The following is a 21,495-nucleotide window of genomic DNA, read 5'->3' as shown; positions in this document are numbered from 1 at the left end:
AACGCTTTGCAAAAGAGCGGCCTGGTAAAGAGCCTGTGTACTTAAACCTCATCCCGACGAGACCGCATGTTCCGCTGGCAACTGGGTTGCTTCAGAGGAACTAGACCAGTGATGGCGAACCTTTTAGAGACCGAGTCCCCAAACTGCAACCCCAAACCCACTTATTTATCGCAAAATGCCAACAGCTGGGCGGCAGGCAGTCCAGGGAAGGGGGCTTTGAACTGCTCCGGGCTGTCCAGGTGGGGGGAGTCCCCATTGGGAAGCTGCCCCCGTCACGGAGGCCAGGTCTACCCATTGGTTTCTATAGAAACCAATGGGTAGACTTGGCCTTCATGGGAGTCTCAGTCGGGAGACCAGGTCTACTGCCATGCAAACCAATGGGTAGACCTGGCCTCCGGATGGAGATGGGTTTTTCCCCCCACAGAGGCCAGGTCTACCCATTGGTTTGCATGGCAGTAGACCTGGCCTCCTGACTGAGACCCCCCCCCCCCCACACACGGAGACCAGGTCTACCCTTTGGTTTCTATGCGCATAGAAACCAATGAGTAGACCTGGCCTGCATGGGGTGGGGGGGGAAGAAAGCGGCAGCCTGACTGTGCCCGGGAGAGGGGTGGCGGCGGGGAATGCGAGCCATTGCTAGACAGACCCCCACCCCACCCCAATTAAAAAAGCTAAGCCGCACCGTATCCACCAGTACTTCCTTCCTCTAGAAAGCTACCCTTGCAGTGCAGAGAACAGGCTGCACGGAGCAGAGCGCGGCTGTCCCGAAGAAAACTACATTTCCCAGCACGCTCAGCGCGGCGCCCGGAAACGGAGGTGTGTCTTGGGCATTCCCGCTCGTCCCGGGAAGCCGGCGCGCGCGGTTTGGAGTTTGGCGGGCGGGTTTCCCGGTCTCGGCTCGCGCGGGGCGGCCATGGCTCTGGCGCTGGACGACTCGCAGTGGCCCCAGCATCTCGCCCCGCTGAAAGTAAGTCGAGGCGGTCGTGCCTTCCGGAGGCGGAAAGGAGTCTGTGGTTGGGGGCGGGGAGCCGTCGCTTTTGGAGAGGTTCGCGCGCGCAACACCCAATTGCACATTTCCTGACAGCTGTGTCCTTAATCTGGGCTGACTTTCAAGTTGATATTCAAACTAAAGTCAATGCATTTACCTGGGCTGAATAAAAACCTTGCATTCATGGCCCATTACCAATGCTGATTTCTCCACACCCATCTCTCCCCTGGACATCACAGACTCTTCTGCATATCACACCTAATCCCATCAAGCCTGCTATTCACATTTACATACTGTTCCTCTACTTAAAGACCGATGGATTCACATTCTAGCTGTATCTGAAGAAGTGAGCTGTGGCTCACGAAAGCTCATACCCTACCAGAAAATATTTTTGTTAGTCTTTAAGGTGCTACTGGACTCTTGCCCTTTTTGACTACTGCAAACAGACTAACACGGCTACCCACTGTGAATTATCTTTAAGGCGTCGTGAGACTCCTTTTCCAAAATCGGGGTTCTGATGAGATACCTCGGGAAGGTAAAATTATCGAGGACATCTTCATTAGAAGCCATAATTCTGAGCATTAGGCAATAGAAATGGCTTTGGTTTGCTCAATTTGTTTATTATGCTAGTGGTTGCTATATCTGGGATGTGCATGTACACCTGCTCTATATGGGTGTTTACGCAAGACAACGTGACATCATTTTCAAAAGCCATTTGAGACCTGGACCTTGGTAAGGGCTAAAGGACACCTGATGGAGTTCTTGATTAAAGCTCTAGAATGTTCTACTTGCACTAGGGTTGCTAACTTCCAGGTACTAGCTGGAGATCTCCTGCTATTGCCACTGATCTCCAGCCGATAGAGACCAGTTCACCTGGAGAAAATGGCCACATTGGCAATTGGACTCTATGGTATTGAAGCCCCTCCCCAAACCCTGCCCTCCCCAGGCTCCGCCCACAAAACCTCCCACAGGTGGCGAAGAGCGACCTGGCAACCCCCCCTGCACCCACTACCCACACTGTACTCCTAATACCCCTACTGATGTCCCCTTCCCACATTTTTATTTAGGGGGTTACTGCCTCTGGATGCGGAGGTACTCTGTAGTTTTCATAGCTAGTGGCCATTGATGGACCTATTCTCAGTGAATCTGTGTAATCCCCCTTTAAAGCTAATATAGACTGGGTCTATAGTGTCAGTGGGAGGGGATTTAACTCCTCCCATGGAATTTTTGTGAACTTTTTCTTGCACTGGGGCTTAAAGCAGCACATTTTCATTTGGGGGAATCAGCACACAAGGAAAGAACTAACCTCCCTCTTCTCCTGCACGGCGTCCCCAATCTGTATATATCTGGCACTTCTGTGACTGCTTTGTCGGCCAAATAATACATCTGAAGATCTAATCCTGGAAGTCTGGCATTGTGTATCATTGGCCCTAAGTGATCTTAAAATAATCAAGATTATTCAGTGGAGGAATGCATCCTGCACCAGTAGTAATATTGTTAGTTTAAAATAAATAAAACTGATGCTTGGAGATTTTAGGCAAAAATACAGAAGTCACACACACATGAAGCTGCCTTTTACTGAATCATACCCTTGGTCCATCAAAGTCAGTATTGTCTACTCAGACCGGCAGCGGCTCTCCGGCAGGGGTCTTTCACATCACCTCCTTGTCTAGTCCCTTTAAGTGGAGATTCTGGGGATTGAACCTGGGACCTTCTGCATGCCAAGCAGATTCTCTACCACTGAGCCACGGCCCTTCTGTGAATAGGTTGCTTTTTGAGCAACCACAAGGCCACCTGGAGTCAAGTATTGTGATAGATTGTATTACATGTTATTGTTACCTCTTGTTGTGTGGTTTATTAGTAAAGAAAATGCCTTGTTGGCTGATCCAAATGAATTCTTGTAGTGGCTTAGAATTATTGATTGATTTAATATATTTATATCCTAGCTTTCCATAATGCCCAAGATGGCTTACTAGCTATAAACATAAAGTTAAAACTATAGCTAAACACATGAACTAAAATACATTAAGTTACAATTGTTATAAGAATGATAAAACCAAACTACTAAAAATGTAACTTTTGACAGTGCCTTAATCCAATTTTATGGTCTTTTACTTTTTATTGTCAGTTCTTTGTAACGGCCTTTGGCCTCATGCAGTAAAACTGAATCAAACCAAACTACTAGTGTAATTCTAGGCAATGTTCCTCAGAATAAAGTGTCTTTTAAGTTCACTGGAGTTTACCCCCAGGTATGTGCAGCTTAAGTTACACAGTAGTGTAGTGGGGGAATTTTCCATAAATTTGCACTTATGGGGTGATTGGTAAATGCCCTCAACAGAAGCATCAATTGTATATAGGCATACAGTTCCTTGATGTGAATACTTTTTGCAAAGGCTATTTTGTAGCCTTTGTATAAACATAATAATTGAAAATGTCGCCAATTATATACCACAGTGAGAGCATTACTCTGGTCAAATTACAGCATCAACACAAAACCACTATTCTGCATGCACTCCAATTCCTCTCATTTCTTTTAGCTTTGGCAAACATGGCCGCAGCTGTGTACTGTGGGGTAGCCACAGTAAAGGTTACTGTGTGTCAGCTGCGAACCTTGTAGACAAGTGGTCATCATCATCTAGCTACGGTAAGTGGTACACCTAGCATTTCCATCTGTTTTGTACAGACCATCCATCTACCAAAGTCAGTATTTTTCAGGGTTTTAGACAAAGGTCTTTCACGTTGCCTACTACTTGATCCTTTTAACGGTAGATGCCAGGGATTGAGCCTGGAACCTACTATGTGCAAAGCAGATTCTCTACCACTGAGGCACGAATCTCCATGTACAGTGATAGTGGTTGTAACTAATCAACTGAAGTACCGTATTTTTCGCTCCATAAGACGCACTTTTTTCCTCCTCAAAAGTGAGGGGAAATGTCGGTGCGTCTTATGGAGAGAATGTGCGGACTCCCGCCCCTCCCGCCAGCCGGCTGGGTGCGCCCGAATGCAAGCCGGCGTTCCCGCCTGGAAGGCCAGTTGGCTGGCGGGGTATTTAAACTGCTCTGCGCTGCCTGCCTAGGCAGCGCAGAGCAGTTTAACCTCCCCTCCCCGCGCGCTTCCCGTTCCTGAGCCTCAGAACAGTACTGAGTAGACAGTACTGACTTGAATGGACCGAGGGGGGGGGGTCTGGTTCAGTATAAGGCAGATTCCCGAGGAGGGGCCCGTGGCTCAGTGGCAGAGCCTCTGCTTGGGCATAGCAGGAGGCCCCCGGTTCAGTCCCCGCGGGGCGCCTCCGCTCCCACCCGCCCCTGGCCCAGGCGAGCCCGGCGCTGCCAGGCCTCCGCCTCCCCCCCACTCGCTTCACGGAGGCTGGGCGGGGCGGGCGGAGAGCGAGGCCGGATCCCGCTGCCGGGACGATCCGCCCGGCCCTCCCCTCCCTCCTTCCTTCCCCCTTCCCTTCTGCTCGCCTGGCCTCCGTGCAGCAGGGATCGTCGAGGGGGAAGTGGGAGAGGGAAAAAAGGAAGGCCGGGGGTGGGGGGTGGGATAGGCCTGAGGGGGAGACGCCGCCTTCGCCCGTGGGGGGGGGGGAAAGCCGGGGCAGGGGGAGGGGTCTGCTTACCTCCAGCGCCGTCCGCCCAGGAACCCAGCAGCAGCAGGAGCCGCCCAACCCCGGCCCAGGCCTCCTTCCTGTGAGGACTCCCGGGAAGGGGGGCGGTGGGGGTTTAAGCCTCCCCCCCGCGCTTCCAGGCCCTGAAGCGCCCCCGCCCAAGCTGAGCGAAGGCGGCGTCTCCCCCTCAGGCCTACCCCACCCCCACCCCCGGCCTTCCTTTTTTCCCTCTCCCACTTCCCCCTCGGCGATCCCTGCTGCACGGATGCCAGGCGAGCAGAAGGGAAGGAAGGGGGAAGGAAGGAGGGAGGGGAGGGCCGGGCGGATCGTCTTGGCAGCGGGATCCGGCCTCGCTCTCCGCCCGCCCCGCCCGGCCTCCGTGCAGCGAGTGGGGGGGAGGCGGAGGCGGAGGCCTGGCAGCGCCGGGCTCGCCTGGGCCAGGGGCGGGTGGGAGCGGAGGCGCCCCGCGGGGACTGAACCGGGGGCTTCCTGCTATGCCCAAGCAGAGGCTCTGCCACTGAGTCACGAGCCCCTCCTCGGGAAGCTGCCTTCTGCTGAACCAGACCCCCCCCCTCGGTCCATCCAAGTCAGTACTGTCTACTCAGACTGGCAGCGTTCTCCAGGGTCTCAGGCAGGGGTCTTTCCCATCACCTACTTGCCTGGTCCCTTTAACTGGAGATGCCGCTGGGGATTGAACCTGGGACCTCCTGCATGCCCAGCAGAGGCTCCACCACTGAGCTCACAGCCCCCTCCCCATGGCTCTCCAGGGTCTCAGGCAAGGGTCTTTCCCATCACCCACTTGCCTGGTCCCTTTAACTGGAGATGCCGCTGGGGATTGAACCTGGGACCTCCTGCATGCCCAGCAGAGGCTCCACCACTGAGCTCACAGCCCCCTCCCCATGGCTCTCCAGGGTCTCAGGCAGGGGTCTTTCCCATCACCTACTTGCCTGGTCCCTTTAACTGGAGATGCCGCTGGGGATTGAACCTGGGACCTCCTGCATGCCCAGCAGAGGCTCCACCACTGAGCTCACAGCCCCCTCCCCATGGCTCTCCAGGGTCTCAGGCAGGGGTCTTTCCCATCACCTACTTGCCTAGTCACTTTAACTGGAGATGCAGCTGGGGATTGAACCTGGGACCTCCTGCATGCCCAGCAGAGGCTCCACCACTGAGCTCACAGCCCCCTCCCCATGGCTCTCCAGGGTCTCAGGCAGGGGTCTTTCCCATCACCTACTTGCCTGGTCACTTTAACTGGAGATGCCGCTGGGGTTTGAACCTGGGACCTCCTGCATGCCCAGTAGAGGCTCCACCACTGAGCTCACAGCCCCCTCCCCATGGCTCTCAAGGGTCTCAGGCAGGGGTCTTTCCCATCACCTACTTGCCTAGTCCCTTTAACTGGAGATGCCGCTGGGGATTGAACCTGGGACCTCCTGCATGCCCAGCAGAGGCTCCACCACTGAGCTCACAGCCCCCTCCCCATGGCTCTCCAGGGTCTCAGGCAAGGGTCTTTCCCATCACCCACTTGCCTGGTCCCTTTAACTGGAGATGCCGCTGGGGATTGAACCTGGGACCTCCTGCATGCCCAGCAGAGGCTCCACCACTGAGCTCACAGCCCCCTCCCCATGGCTCTCCAGGGTCTCAGGCAAGGGTCTTTCCCATCACCCACTTGCCTGGTCCCTTTAACTGGAGATGCCGCTGGGGATTGAACCTGGGACCTCCTGCATGCCCAGCAGAGGCTCCACCACTGAGCTCACAGCCCCCTCCCCATGGCTCTCCAGGGTCTCAGGCAGGGGTCTTTCCCATCACCTACTTGCCTGGTCCCTTTAACTGGAGATGCCGCTGGGGATTGAACCTGGGACCTCCTGCATGCCCAGCAGAGGCTCCACCACTGAGCTCACAGCCCCCTCCCCATGGCTCTCCAGGGTCTCAGGCAGGGGTCTTTCCCATCACCTACTTGCCTAGTCACTTTAACTGGAGATGCAGCTGGGGATTGAACCTGGGACCTCCTGCATGCCCAGCAGAGGCTCCACCACTGAGCGCACAGCCCCCTCCCCATGGCTCTCCAGGGTCTCAGGCAGGGGTCTTTCCCATCACCTACTTGCCTAGTCCCTTTAACTGGAGATGCCGCTGGGGATTGAACCTGAGACCTCCTGCATGCTGAGCAGAGGCTCCGCCACTGAGCTCACAGCCCCCTCCAAAATACACATGAAGCTGCTTTCTGATGAATCCCCCTCCTTGGTCCATCCAATTCAGTATTGTCTACTCAGACCGGCAGCAGCTCTCCAGGGTCTCAGGCAGGGGGTCTTTCACATCACCTACCTGCCCGGGCTCTTTAACTGGAGATGCTGGAGATTGAACTTGGGGCCTTTCAAGACCACCCGCCCCCGCCTGGCTTCCAGGGAGTCCCTAGAAGCCGGGCGGGTCCCCGCCCAATAGCTGAGCCTCGGACCGGGAAGTGAGGGGGGGGGAGGTAAAACTGTTCTGCGCTGCCTAGGCAGGCAGCGCAGAGCAGTTTAAAGACCCCCGCCCGGCTTCTAGGGACTCCCTGGAAACCGGACGGGGGTCTTTATTCAGCAGAATATTTTTTCTTGTTTTCCTTCTTCTAAAAACTTGGTGCGTCTTATGGTCAGGTGCGTCTTATGGAGCGAAAAATACGGTAATTCAGTAAAGGATTGCATTTTGTGTGTGTGTGTGTGTGTGTAACTGCCTCAGGATGTTTGTACAGTTTATTTTATTTATATATTTAGCACATCTATATGCCACCTTCCTATTTCACTATGCGCAGGGAGGCTGACATCAGTTTAAAACTGAGAAAATAACAAGTGTGGAACAAGCAAGGACTTGTTGGAGGGACATCTCATTTCCCCCTCTACCACTGTTTCCTCTTCCCCTTTCCTGAAAGTAGCTGGAGAGGGGCTGATCCTAGTCTGACACTCTAACTGCTATACCACATTGGGTATTGTGAAGTGGCTGCTCTTAAATAGTAGCAAGCAGCTAGGGAGGGGCCATCACTCAGAGCCTGAGTAGACAATACTGACTTTGATAGACCAATGGTCTGAATCAGTGTTAGGCAGCTTCATATGTTAATCTGCCCCCCTCTCTTCAGCTTTCCCTCCTTTGCCCCCTGACAGCCTCTGCCTGCGGAAACTACGGCACAGTTGTGTGGTGCTGGCTGCTGGGCCAGGCCAAGTTGTATGGTGGGGTACCCTCAAGGACTTGTGGCGGGCACCTCACTTTACCCTGTATCCTCCTCACCACACAATTTCCTCTTTTCCCTCCTTCTGGCAACTCCCAAATCCTTACCCCTTTCTGTGCCTTCTTTGCTCCTTCTCAGCCATCCAGCAGTCTAAACCCTATCTGCCCCTCACCTTCAGCTATATTTATTATTTATTTGCTTCATTCATTTATTTACTTCATTCATGCTGCTTTTCTCCACAATGGTTACCCAAAGCAGCTTACATCATTCTCTTCTTCATTTATCATCACAACAACCGTGCAAAGGAAGTTAGGCTGAAACTGTGTAGCTGGCCCAAGGTTACCCAGTGAGCTTCCATGGCAGCATGGGGATTTGAACCTAGGTCACCCAGATCCTAGTTCGGAACTCTAACCACTACACCACACTGGCTTAAGGGGCTGCTGATAAGTAGTAGCAAGTATCCGGGCCTGTGTGAGTCATGCAGGTATCCAGATGCTCAATGGTTGCTGCCAGGACTGGCCACCAGTCCTCCCTCAAATGCCAGGACGGCCCTAGAAAGGGCCCTGCCCCTCCTCCTGTCTTTTACTGACAGAAACCAAGCCTGGAGGGTTGGCAATACTGTTGTCGTTGCCTAGAAATGACTAGTAGGGACATTTGTTTCTTAAGGCTACAGGTGCTGCTTGTGCCATTTTTTAGGGTTTTAACCCTCACAATGTATATTTTTTTAAGATTTCAGTTTTTTCTGCAAACCTGGAGCTTTTCCCCAGGGTTTGTAGAAAGAGCTGTCTTGTCTGTCCATGGCCCTTGTCCCCAGTTTTAAGTGTCCATGAATGAGGCCATGGTGAGAATTGGGTATATTGATCACTTATCCATATATACCTGTGGGATTGCCTCTCCTGGTATGCCCCCAACGAGCTTTACGCTGTACTAACAGTAATCTGCTGGTGGTCCCCGGCCCGAAGAATGTGCTGCTGTCCTCAACAAGGGCCAGGGCTTTTTCGCCCCCAGGCTGGTGGAATAATCTTCTTGGTGACATCTGGGCCCTGCGGGACTTTAAGGAGTTCCGCAGGGTCTGTAAAACGGAACTATTTCGCCAGGCATATAACTGAGGGCAGCCGTGAGGGGATCCATCTTTACTGGCCTCCCCATCCTTTCCCCCCACTCTTAACATCTGTGGGGGGTTGACCCGCTGAAACCCAGTTACATGGTGGCATCTGGGTAATTTTAAGGCCACCTGTCTACAGTTTTATTATGATGTTTTACTGATATTGCTGATGTTTTATTGATGTCTGATGGTTTTATGTGTTTTAAAGGTAGGTACCCGCCCTGAGCCTGGCTTGCTGGGAATGAGAGCAGGCTATAAATTTGAAAAATAAAAAAATAAAAATAAAATCATGAGCCAGGTAGAGCTATTGTGGGGAATAAATTTAAAAGGCCTACTGGAATAAAAGTCTAACTGACGTTGGAAAGTGTGTAGTATGAAGACCATATGCAGAGATGGGGAGAGAAATGCAGAGAGCAAGGCAGCTCTTGAGAGTGCCTTTCTGTGGGTTCCCAAGAGAGTGCTTCAGCCCTTCTGGGTTCCCCGAGCAGAGCCTCCTTGACTGACCATGGAGCATGAGCAGGCAATACCTGTGAAGATGGTCTTTCTGGGGTCCTGAACCCCAAGCCTTACCTGCTAAACTTTTAGTGGCTACTGACTGTTTTTTGCATGTCTGTTTTCACTCTTGAAGAGGAAGAATCAACTCAGACGAAGCTTCTCTTTAAAGTTTTTCTGCATATTGGCTTGGATTCCAATCCACCATTGCATGAGTAAAAGGGTGCTAATGCTTGTGCACGGGCTTTGTGTGAGGGATTTCACTTGGGTCCCCCTGATATGTTCCCTGTGCCAAACCCCGTACCAACCACAAGGATAACTGAACCATCAGGAGTGGGTTTTTCTTGGGGTGTGTGTGTGCATGTGTGTGCACAATGAGCTGCAGAAGGAAGGGAGAGGCAGAAAAGCCATGCTTTTTCCCAGAGGAAAAAAAAGAGATATAAATTAGAATCCCCCCTTGAGCTGATTATGTGTTCAATCCAGTCAAATATTATTATATTTTGCCGTTATGTTTGTTATGCCACTGTAAAAATGACCATAATTACATTAAACAATTTGGGTCTCCTCTCCCTCCATCATGCGTAAGTGCTTTTTCAAAACTGCTCTGATTCTAGATTAGAATTTATTTGAGCTTTTAATTTTGCACTGTATTTATGAAAATAAGCTTTCAAATCTTGTTTCAGGAAGTGGACAACTTGTTGCGCTGTGGGATATGCTTTGATTACTTCAATATTGCAATGATCATTCCTCAGTGTTCACATAATTGTAAGTACATAATTTTGTCCCATTTTTATTTATGATTGATTTTTTAAAAAATTACACTTCTCGGTCAAAGTGTGACTCACAGGTAAAATCCAATGCATGATGCAATAAAACATGCCAAACAAATTAATTTTAACCCAGTTCAAGTCATCTTATCTAACAGAAACCGTCAATTATTATGTGTGTATGTTTTCAGTGAGTACTTGATGCTAGGCTTTTTTAAAAAAAATTCTCTCCTTCAGCTCTAAAGTGTGAGCCCTGAAATTTGCATTAGAATGAGGCACTTGAAATTCCAGGGCAAGTGAACTCCCGCGGACAAAGAAAATTTAGATGACAAACTTCTTTCTCCTCCAAGATTTGAGACTGGCAGGATGATAGCCAGAAATTCAGCTTGGATGGTTTTTGAAATCTTTCTACAGGTGGAGGCGTAGAGTTGCTCGGAGACCACTACACAACAGTATTTTAATTAGTGTATGGTTTTCCAGTATAATCCAGATTGTGAACTATACAGCACTGAACAGTGTGGTCCCAGTGTCCTAAGGGCCTACTCTTTCCTTTTATGTCCTGAGGTGATTTTCATAGTGTCGCCCTTCCATGCTGTGTGTACTAAAAAGTAAGTGGGTTCAATAGATGTTGTTTTCCACTAATGATGTGGCTTTAAGACAGCAGCTAAGGTCTGGAACTTCCAGTTTTGGAAATGACAGTGTGAGAAGTAATGGAAGAAAACTGTAAAAAGCAATAATGCATTGCGCTGTGGAGTGGTGAAAAGGAGGCAGAGAGGAAGAGCCCCTTCCTTCAGTAAGAGAATTCATGGGTGACCATGGGTGTAAGTATGTGAAAGTCTTTGTAATGTAGTTTCTTCTTTCCCATGGTCCCTTGCCCAAGGCTCCACAGAATGTGATGCTACACCTGCTTTGACTGAAGATGTGGAATTTACTATAACAGTGTCTTTGATCCTGGAGCCACAGTGATATAGCGCCTCATATTTGTAGGAACTCTAGAAATACTGGGGGCCAGATCTCTGAGTAGAATTACTTGGAGCCCTGTTTTAATGAGGCACATGGCAATGTTGATAGGGGCTTATAAAACGACTGTGTACCCTATTCTTATGTAATTTTGCCTGGAAGTAAATCCAATGTGATTAATCCCAACTAATTATGCATAGGTACACATCCTTTCTAATTAAAGTGTCTTGTATACTTACAGGCTGGGTATAAGCAAATAATAAAATAAAATGCAAATCTTAATGGGTTTAATGGGCTTAAGATTGGAGCCAGTGTGGTGTAGTGGTTAAGAGCGGTGGTTTGGAGCGGTGGAGTCTGATCTGGAGAACCGTGTTTGATTCCCCACTCCTCCTCATGAGCGGCGGGGGCTAATCTGATGAACTGGATTTGTTTCCCCACTCCTACACACAAAGCCAGCTGGGTGACCTTGAGCAAGTCACTTTCTCTCAGCTTCACCTACTTCACAGGGGGTCTGTTGTGGGGAAGGGAAGGTGATTGTAAGTCGGTTTGAGTCTCCCTTAAGTGGTAGAGAAAGTCGGCATATAAAAACCAACTTCTTCCCCAACTAGATTGTTATATGAAAATAAAATTATATTATGCATGCAAATGCTATTTGAAAGACATCTCTCAAACTCAGTTTAATGAGTGCTTTCTGGCTCTTTTGTTATTACAGATTAAGAATGTAAAGGTTTATTTTTGTAAAGAAATGTAACCCTATATTGTATTTAGTTCTTACTACAAAGTTAGCTATTTTGCTTCTGCTGTTTTAAAATGCCCACTCTAATGAAGGAATGTTGATGAGATCTTTTGGTTTAGCTGGCTCTTCTAATGTGCAACTGAGAGCATGGAAAACTCTTTCCCTCTAGTTTTCATGCTCCATAAGATCATCGGAGGAGGTCTCCTGGATTAAACCACTGGTTCCTCCAGTCTAGCATTCTGTTTCACACAGTGGGTAACCAGTTGCCAATATACAGGTCATGGAGGAGGAGGAAATGGAATTGGTATTGATGGTGGTGGTTGTTTTTATACCCCTATTTCCTCTACCGAAAGGAGTCTCAAACTGGCTTACCATCACCTTTCCTTCCTCTCCTCACAACAGACACCTTGTGAGGTAGGTGGGACTGAGAGAGTTCAGAGAGAACTGTGACTAGCCCAAGATCACCCAGCAGGCTTCATGTGTAGGAGTGGGGAAACCAACCCAGTTCACCATGTTAGAGTCCACTACACCACGCTGGCCTTCCCCTGATGCTGCCTTCTAGGACTGAAGGCACTCGACCTAACCGAGTTCTACCAGTGCCTGTTCTACCAGTGCCTCACCATTAAAAAAAAACAAAAAAAAAAACCCTAGGATTTTTGTCCTATCACATCTGTGGCATGGGAGGCCGTCCTCAAATGTGCAGTCCACCAGTACCATAGACAGTTGGAATTTGTGGTGCACGTTGTCTGGAGCAGGAAGGCTATCTGTCTTGGATCCCTGAAAAATGGCAATGACACAATTGGGACTCTGCTTCCCTCTCCTGCAGTGTATTGTAGTCTTCTCCTCAGCTCAGTAAACTAGAGCCAGACCCACACAAACCAGGGAGGCGTGGGGGAAGAATAATTCATATACTGTTGAGTAGCATTATTTCATCTTTTGGACTGGTCTTACCTGTCTTCCTCAGTTGTGATATAATATTGCTGGTGCAGAGAGGGTTGGCTTGACTTCCAGCATGGTGTAACGGTTAAAGGTGGTGGGCTCTAATCTGGTGAACTGGGTTTGATTCCCACTCCTCTACATGAGCGGCGGACTCTAATCTGGTGAACCGGGTTGGTTTCCTCACTCCTACACATGAAGTCACCTGGGTGATCTTGGGCTAAGTCACAGCTCTTGTTAGAGCTCTCTCAGCCCCACCTACCTCACACGGTATCTGTTATGGGGAGGGGAAGGGAAGGTGATTGTAAGCCGGTTTGATTCTTCCTTAAGTGGTAGAGAAAGTTGGCATATAAAAAACCAACTCTCCTCCTCCTCTGATCCCATCACAATCTGACAAACAGCTAAAATATTAAAATATTCAACTTGGGTATTGTTTTTCTGCTCAGATAATGGTTTTCCACCATTCTGTTTCAATGGCCATATCCCATGAGAGGTTCACAGATAGAATATGATGTAATGCCTTATGACCATTGGTAGACCCATAGTTAATGTTTGTCTAATTGTTATTTTTAAAACAATCTAAGGTCGTAGCTGTTCCCCTATCCCAAGACAGTGAATGCTAAGTTAATTACATGTGGTATCTACTGTATTGGGAAACTCTGAATTATATTATTATGTGATAGCCTGAAAAAATTACCCCCTGAGAGACCTTCCCTTAGATATGTAGAAAGAATGTTTCAACTTCTGTTTTATTTTAGTTATCCTTTTCCCCCTCTCTTCCCTCCCAGTTTCTCTTGCTTTATAATACCGTTTTTGAGATGGGATAAACAGAGCTGTACACAGTATTCTAAATTTGGGTGTGCCATCAGTTTTATATAATGACTGTGGTAAGTTCTCTTTGTGGGAAAGTTGACCTTTTCTCGGTCAAAAATGACTGTTACTAAGATTTGCTGAAATTTTGTTAGTATCCCAGCACAATTTGGGTATCCGTTTTTCACCTCTGTTAACATGTTGCTTTCTCCGTTCCTGCAGGCTCTTCTAGTTTCTTTCCTCTGTTACATAATATAGCAGATGTTTCTGCAACGCTGTGAGCTAATTCCTTGACTATTCCAATTTGGTATTTTAGTTGAGTGCTGTAATTAGTTTTGCAGTTGCAGTTTTGGAGACAGACATTTACTACAGTGTCACTGCAAATATAAATGAGGCCGTAGTGCTAAAGATTGTTCTCTTGGTCCCGTTCCAGTGCTGTATTTCTGGATGCCTTTCCGTCCCTGTGGACATGAATAATGAACACAGCATAAATCAGTCGCAGAGTGTTCTAAAATGTCTTGGTACTGGGGTGGGGTGGGTGGGGAGTGAGTTAATAGCTGTGCCCATCAATTCAACATTCATATTCAAGCAGCTAGAAAGTCAGTATGGATTTCCATATATGGAATATTGTGTTATCTAACGTTTATTAAGAGACTACGTAATTGATCGGCAGTGTAGATGTTGAACTGAAAATTAATGGCTCTCGTTTTCTGCTTCATTATCAAGAGCGATATAAGTGGATTAGGTACAGAATTAAACTTCTTTCCTATGGTTTTAGTGTTAAGATAAGGAAGTAACAACTAAATGATGAATGGCTGGCATCCTACAAAATATTAACTGGTAGGCAAGTTCATAATTATGATTATTGAAGGGTGGATTGATTTTAAGACAAAGTGATTTAAACCAGTGATTTAAATCATAATGTAAATTATTTAACTCATAATTTAAATCACCAAGAAAAAAAAGGCAATTTCAAACACTGATTTACATCAAGCTTCCAGACTCATAATTCATGCGTTCTTAAACAAGAGTAAAAGCATTTCAAATGCATTGGTTTACAGCTAGGAGAGTTGTATATTCACTCAGATACAAGGAGTAATTGTAAAATTAATGGATCTTTGTTCAGTCCTCTCTGTACACATGCAAAAATACTAAGGAAGGTTATTTAATTGGCTCTTTCAGACCATCCAACATACCTGGGTGGCTGGAACTTTCCAGAAACAAGGACTGTTAATTAATGAATTATTGGATCCTCCATGACATGAGAATTTATTGTTCCTTCTGTTCAGTTGATAATCACAAAATATTGAAAATTTTCCTCAGTAGTAAGTACCATTTATAGTAATTAGCCTTTATTTTTTATCTATGACCCATTGTTCCATTATATAATGTTTGACCTCAGAAGTCAGTTATTAGCCATGTTTTTTTTCCTCCTTAACGTAGGCCATTTCCACACCAGTAACTTACTCTAGAGTATCCTCGTGGTCAATCTACGAGGTTTGGCAGCACATTCAATTTTTTTGTCTGTATGCCTTCCTAGGCAGTATTGTTTTTCTGTTAGTCTAATCCTTTCTGCACTCTCCTCTAGATGCGGGGGTTCCTATTGCTCCAACTTTACTTTGCTAGGCTACATGCATTAAATAAAAAAAATTAAATGCTGGGGAAAGTCTGCCAGGGGGAAGGGAGATGGGCAAGCATGGAAAACGGAGGGGCAGAGAAATGAATAGCGTCTCCAACTTGTCCGAACCTCAGGGATAGTCATCTTTGAAACGGAGAAAAGAAATACATCGTCATATAAGTGTTTGTTGATAACATGGACATTAAATGATTGCAAAATGTTTCCAATACCAAACGGAAGGAAAATAGTGCAGACATGAAAAGATAAAACATTTCATTAAACGTTGTAAATGATGAGTGCGGAAACGGCTATAGAAACCAGGCTTTAAATCAGTGTGCTTGATATTGAGTGTTGTGGATTTGGTTTTAAGTGAGTAGAAATGTAAACTTTAAATGGTTGTGAACATTAAATTTAATTTCATTTAGAGCAAGGTTGTTGTACAAAACAGTGTTTAGAACTGATATTTTGTTTTTAACAATCTGCTTTAAATTAAAAATAATAAAGTATCATTGACTTTTATCCACTTCACTTGGATGTAGTAAGACCTCCACATGAGACTTGGCAAAACTTCCTAATAGTGCATGCTTTCTATATGTTTTCTTTGAGTTGTTGTTGAAGAGCACCACTGGAATGGTTTAAAGGAATTTTGATGGTGTTGCTGAGGAAATGATTGCTCTGGATATTTCGCGGGCATTATCAAGGAATTTAACCAACAAAACAACATTTTCTACTGGATTTCATATCATGCAGTGGTAATTACGAGACTCTAGGTGTGTTTCTATTGCTTGTGAAAAATTGGCATCCTATTTGTAAGGCTCTGGTCTCCTCATCTTGGTGGTGTCAGCTACTGTGTGGAAAATATTTGTTCCCCATTAAAATGATGAGCTCAAGGAAAAGAATCATTGTGCGGATGTAAATGACAATCATTGTTGAAATTTATGCCTCAGGCTTTAGCAGTTGGAAAATCGAACTGTAGAATTTGTACTTTGACCAACTATCCTACCCTTTTAAATACGTCATATGTTTTCCTTCAGATTGTTCTCTCTGCATACGCAAGACCCTGTCCTATAAAGCTCAGTGTCCTACATGTTGTGTGGTAAGTGTTATTATCTTTCATACTCTGCCATGTTTGGGAAATGTTCTAGGCTGCCTCCCTCTTAGTTCTGCAAATTGAGAATAGTTTGGAGTGATCTGAAATTTATTCTGCTATAATCCAGGAATGACATTTTGGCACCTGAGGTGGAACACTAAATAGTTGATCTCTTCAGCGTGCTCCTATCTGGTTTTCCCTCCTCATGTATCCTTGCAGCTTGGCTTCAGGCCTCATTGTTAGGGTTTCCTTCTTTTCCCTTGCCTTTACCACTAGCCTAGCTCTCCTTCTCCTAATTTGCCTGGCGATTTCTTGGTTTAAGCCTCAGTGGCCTGCGTGCTCTCTTATCTCACCCTACAGAATGCGGCACTTATGCATTCTTTTGGGGTTAACTATGCAGTATGTGTAAGTGCACTTGAGGAATATGTTGAGAAAATTTTCTTGTCTGCACAGGAAAATCCAAGAGGTAAATGATGTCATGATAATGTGTGTGAATCCTCTTTCACCCCCCCACCCCGTTGAGTTTTTTGCTTAACAAAAGCAGATTTTGGAAGGAGGACTATCAAGATGTGCTGAGTTTGTGTAAGCGTACACCACCTGTGAATGTAGGTGCACCCTCACCCATAATTCTTCAACCTAAATCATCCTGTTTAGCTCTTAATCCCCATGTATTTACAGTATGTCAACGCATGCTTGAAATGTGTATAAATATGTGAGAAAAAGATATGCTTGACATTTCATTGTGAGGGATGTAATGTTGCTTAGGGAACGATGTGAAGTAGGAAGTGGCAGGGTGGGGAAAGGGGTGAACAGTCTGTATTTGTTGCACTTAATTTGGATTCTTTAATGTATGCTTTAGTAGGAGCATAGAAGATGTGAGACTGGGCTGTATCTGTTGAATAGGAAACAAAATTAAGCTGAGATGGCTAAAGAGACAGACTATTTTATCCTTCCCCCAGTACAATCTGTCTTGCTGTGTTTCATCATGGTAGCTATATAGAAGGACAGGTTGACTGGACTCATTTGTGCCAGTAGCATCATTCCTGTGAATCTTCATAGGAAAAATAGGGTTTTCTTAAGCCTCAGGGCTGCTATGTCTATTGTGGATACTTTTGGCTAAGAGGAAAGAAAACTAAAATAAAAATTTGGTTTGCAGAGAATTCCTTTCTGACTTCACCTAGTGAGGCACAAAGAGAATCGTATCTAATTCTGAACGGGGCCATTGAATGTGGGTAAACAAACCTACACAATGGGAGCAGCAATTGATGGAGGATTTTTGTGCAAACCAGAGGGAAGCCCCAGCTTTGCAGAACAAATTGAAAACCTTCTAATATGTAAAATATGATAGGATCATAGAGTTGGAAGGGACCACCAGGCTCATCTAGTCCAAGCCCCTGCACAATGCAGAAAATTCATAATTACCTCCCCCCCCCACTCCCAGTAACTCCCTACTCCTTGCCCAGAGGATGAAGAAACAAAAAACCAACCCTCCAGAATCCCTGGCCAATGTGGCCTGGAGGAAAATTACTTCCTGACCCCAAAGTGGTGATCGCCATTTCGCTGGGCATGTAAGAAAGGGGCATGAGAGCCAAACACTGACCCAATCCTTCCTGCCCTCCTTCTCATGATCTGCCTAAGTTCACAGAATCAGCATTGCTGACAGATGGCCATCTAGCCTCTGCTTAAAAACCTCCAAAGAAGGAGAGCCCACCACCTTCCGAGGAATCCTGTTCCACTGAGGAACCACTCTGTCAGAAAGTTCTTCCTAATGTTTAGCCGAAAACTCTTTTGATTTAATTTTAACCCATTGGTTCTGGTCCGACCTTCTGGGGCAACAGAAAACAATATATGGGGTTAACATGCATATATCCTTCCATAATAGAAGCAACATCTATAGGCAATTTTGGAGGTAGCTATGCAACCAGAACAATATTGGCAACCTCCTGAGCCTTGGTTTCTGCCTGTGCAAAGTGGGGTAGTGGTGAGCAGGGACAGATGGGAAGGACAAGCAGCCATGTAACGGGTACCACCTCTTTTCCTGCCATATCCCCAAAGTCCCCTGGTGGCAACTGCAATGTGAATTGTCTGGGGGAATTGCTACCACATGACATATGACTACCTCAGGCCTGGCGGTAGCCACCACACAAATGGCACAGGAGACTTACAATTACACAAGTTTCATGACATGCCAGAGCTTGGTGGCAGCCCTCATAAGACTCACGTGGGTGACTTGCTACCACGTGAGCTGTACAACTTTGTCAGGGCTGGCTGCAGCCACTGCATGCTTTGTTCAGACAACCTGCTGCCACATGATCCATACCACTTGCTTGGGCCCAGAGGTGGCCACTATGTGACTTGCCCAGGCAACTTTGTATCATGTAATTTATGCAACTTGGCTAGACTTTTTCAGGTGGCCTTTATGGCCTGTCCAGCTCTAGAGGAGAGTGCCTGAGAGCTAAAGGTGAACAGGAGGGAAGGAGGCAGGGAAACGGGAGAAGGAGAAGCTGAAAGTGAGGTGAAAAGTAAGCTCGGTGTGCAAGGGAAGGAAAGGGGAGCGGTTGCAAGGGAGTGGAAAAAAGAGGGAAAACTGGTGACTGGAATGGCAGATAAAAGTATGATGATTGGTAGGAGAGAGGGATGGAAGAGGAGAGTTAATGGGGGATGCTGGGGTGGGAAGTGGAAATAGCATGAGGTAGGGGTATAGGGGGAAATGATATACCTCCAGTGAGCTGACATGGGTCCCCCACTTGTATCTACATAAATTGATTCAGCTGTATTTTAAATGACTGAGTTTCTTCTGACACACAACTATTGATGTCAAACTGACCCAAAGTTTTATGCTAGTCAACTATAAAATAGCTGCCACAAAATGTCAGGGAGTGGGGTTTTAGGAAGAAGCTCTGTTTAATTGGATATCTTGTTTTAAAATATTTTCTAGCTTACACACAAAATAATTATACATACTGAGGTAGCTAAGAAACCCTCATCTGGCAGTATCTGTCTTCATTTTGCAGGCATCTAACACGTTTGGGAAAGGAAAAAAAAGTTTTTTTAAAAAATCTTGGCTGTCCCTTTGTGTGTGATAAGTGCCGTCAAGTTGCTTCTGACTCATGGCGACCCTATGAATCAATGTCCTCCAAAATGTCCTATCGTTAACAGCCTTCCTCAGCTTTTGTAAACTGAGGTGCGTGGCTTCCTTAATCGAGTCAATAAAAAGGAAAGAATGCTTTTTCTGTTGGCTGTCCCTTCACATGAATTCTTTCCTCATGAACCCTGCCATTAACTTGCACTGTTACTTGGGACAGTGACAGTTGATGCTGAAGGGCTGATGAGAGCTCCCTGCACATGTGTGTGGTTATGACATATTCTGGCCAGATCTGAGGAACGTAAATTATATTTGAAAGCCAACAAAGTTTGATGTGGTGATGTTTTTTTCAACTTCCACTTGAATGATAAAAATATGTTAAAACGTTAAATCTGATGACTTCAATAGAAGTTCTAGTTAGTTGCATTAATCATTTCAGCCATGCAGCCCGGTCATGTTTAGTCAGAATCAAGTCCCATTGTGTTTTTAGAATATCACTCTGCTATGTGTGCTGGTAAATACATAAAGCCGTTGTCTGCATTATAACATAAACATAAAAAACTCAAAAAGCCTCATCTGTTCCCATACACTTTCTAAAAACACTTGGTGGGTGTTGCGGAATTTTAATGGATTAAGACTAGGTCTTGTTGTCTTCGGATTCTCAGCTTGGTTCTTCTTCCCGTAATCCTTTGCAGATATTTTGCCGTGAGCTGCAAGAATGCTATGCCTTGGAGTTGCCTCTTTGGTTAAGATTATTCCAGAGTCTAGCTATACCATCCTTAAAGTTTAAACATCAGAGATTAACCTTGATGGTGACCCGACAGGGGCACATCTTCCCCCTCAGATAGGGCAGGGGACTTGGACATAATTCGTGTATGATGTGGGCATCCTCCCCACACCTTCCCCTGAGGGGTCTGGAGAATGTACAGTTATTTACATTCTTTGATTGACATTTACTATCTTTTCTATGGATTGCAAAAGATATAAAGCTTGGCTGATTCCTTTATTCAGCACTCCATGCTAAAAGTGACAAGGACTTTGCTTGTGTCTTAGTATGGAGATGGAATATATTCCTCATTATAATTATATATTTGCATTAATGCATTTCTTAGGCTGTATTTACTGTGTTTCTTTTTAGTTTGCTTTATGGTATAATAAATCGTTGCTAAGAGGTCGGTAAAATGAGTACGCAGCTTGCTGGGGGTAAAGGGGAGATGACTGGGGAAGGCACTGGCAAACCCCATAAAGTCTGCCTAGTAAACGTCGGGATGTGACGTCACCCCATGGGTCGGGAAAGACCTGGTGCTTGCACAGGGGACCTTTACCTTTTTAAGTGTCCAAATGCCAGTTGTTTCCCCTTGCGAATCTGGGTGTAGAGTCACTCACTCCATGAGGGCACAAACTTACTAAGGGGGGGAATGGAGGCTGCTTTCCAGCCCCATTCTCTGAACTTCCCTATCAGTGGGCAACAGGAAAGGTGTCTGGGGCACCATGTTGTCCACTGAGGACCCCTGCTTTAGATGTTTATGACTTTTCTGTTATTCAACATGAATTTATTTTTTGAATTCTCAGGGCCAAATCACACACGCAAAGCTTTTTTCATGTACATACAAAAATGTAATGTGGGCCAGTACTCATAAGTGTGTGAAGCATACAGTTATATATACCTGTGAGGGAAGCTGACTTGTTCCTACTGCTTAAGGAGGGAAAGCTGAGCACCAGTATCATATAGCAGTTAGAGCAGGGGTGGGGAATGTCAGGCCAGGGGGCAAAATCATTTGGTCTGGCCCTTCTAGCCTAGAAGGATCTAAGACTGGCGACCATCCTCTGCCACCAGGTGGGCGAGTGTGCCACCGGTTGAATGCCTGCCTGCTTGCCTGCGCTGGGGGGTGGTCATCTGGGGCAGCTGCCTGCTTGGGGCTTAGTCAGCTAATTTTTAAGTTGATAATTTTGTACAGCCCGCAAATGATGTTATAAATATCCAAATGGCCCTTGGCAGAAAAAAGGTTTCCCACCCCTGGGTTAGAGAGTCAGACTAGGGTCTTGGAGACCCAGGTTCTCCAAATCCCCACTCTGCCGTGGAAGCTTGCTGGGTTGCTGTGGGTCAGTCT

At 46.5% G+C, this 21,495-nt stretch overlaps 1 protein-coding gene across 1 annotated transcript in view; it reads left to right on the top strand.

The window, feature by feature from the left end:
• The first annotated feature begins 913 nt into the window (after positions 1 to 913).
• Positions 914 to 21,495, top strand: part of RAD18 (RAD18 E3 ubiquitin protein ligase) — a 153,127-nt gene continuing 132,545 nt past the window's right edge. Inside the window, exons 1-3 of the mRNA XM_056863880.1 lie at positions 914 to 967; positions 10,066 to 10,147; positions 16,244 to 16,305. Of these exons, the coding sequence (XP_056719858.1) occupies positions 914 to 967; positions 10,066 to 10,147; positions 16,244 to 16,305 (198 nt within the window). The remainder of the gene's footprint in view (positions 968 to 10,065; positions 10,148 to 16,243; positions 16,306 to 21,495) is intronic.

This window comes from Euleptes europaea, chromosome 1, assembly GCF_029931775.1.
Source record: "Euleptes europaea isolate rEulEur1 chromosome 1, rEulEur1.hap1, whole genome shotgun sequence".
NCBI lineage: Eukaryota > Metazoa > Chordata > Lepidosauria > Squamata > Sphaerodactylidae > Euleptes > Euleptes europaea.
This window is presented reverse-complemented; position numbering and strand designations above follow the sequence as displayed.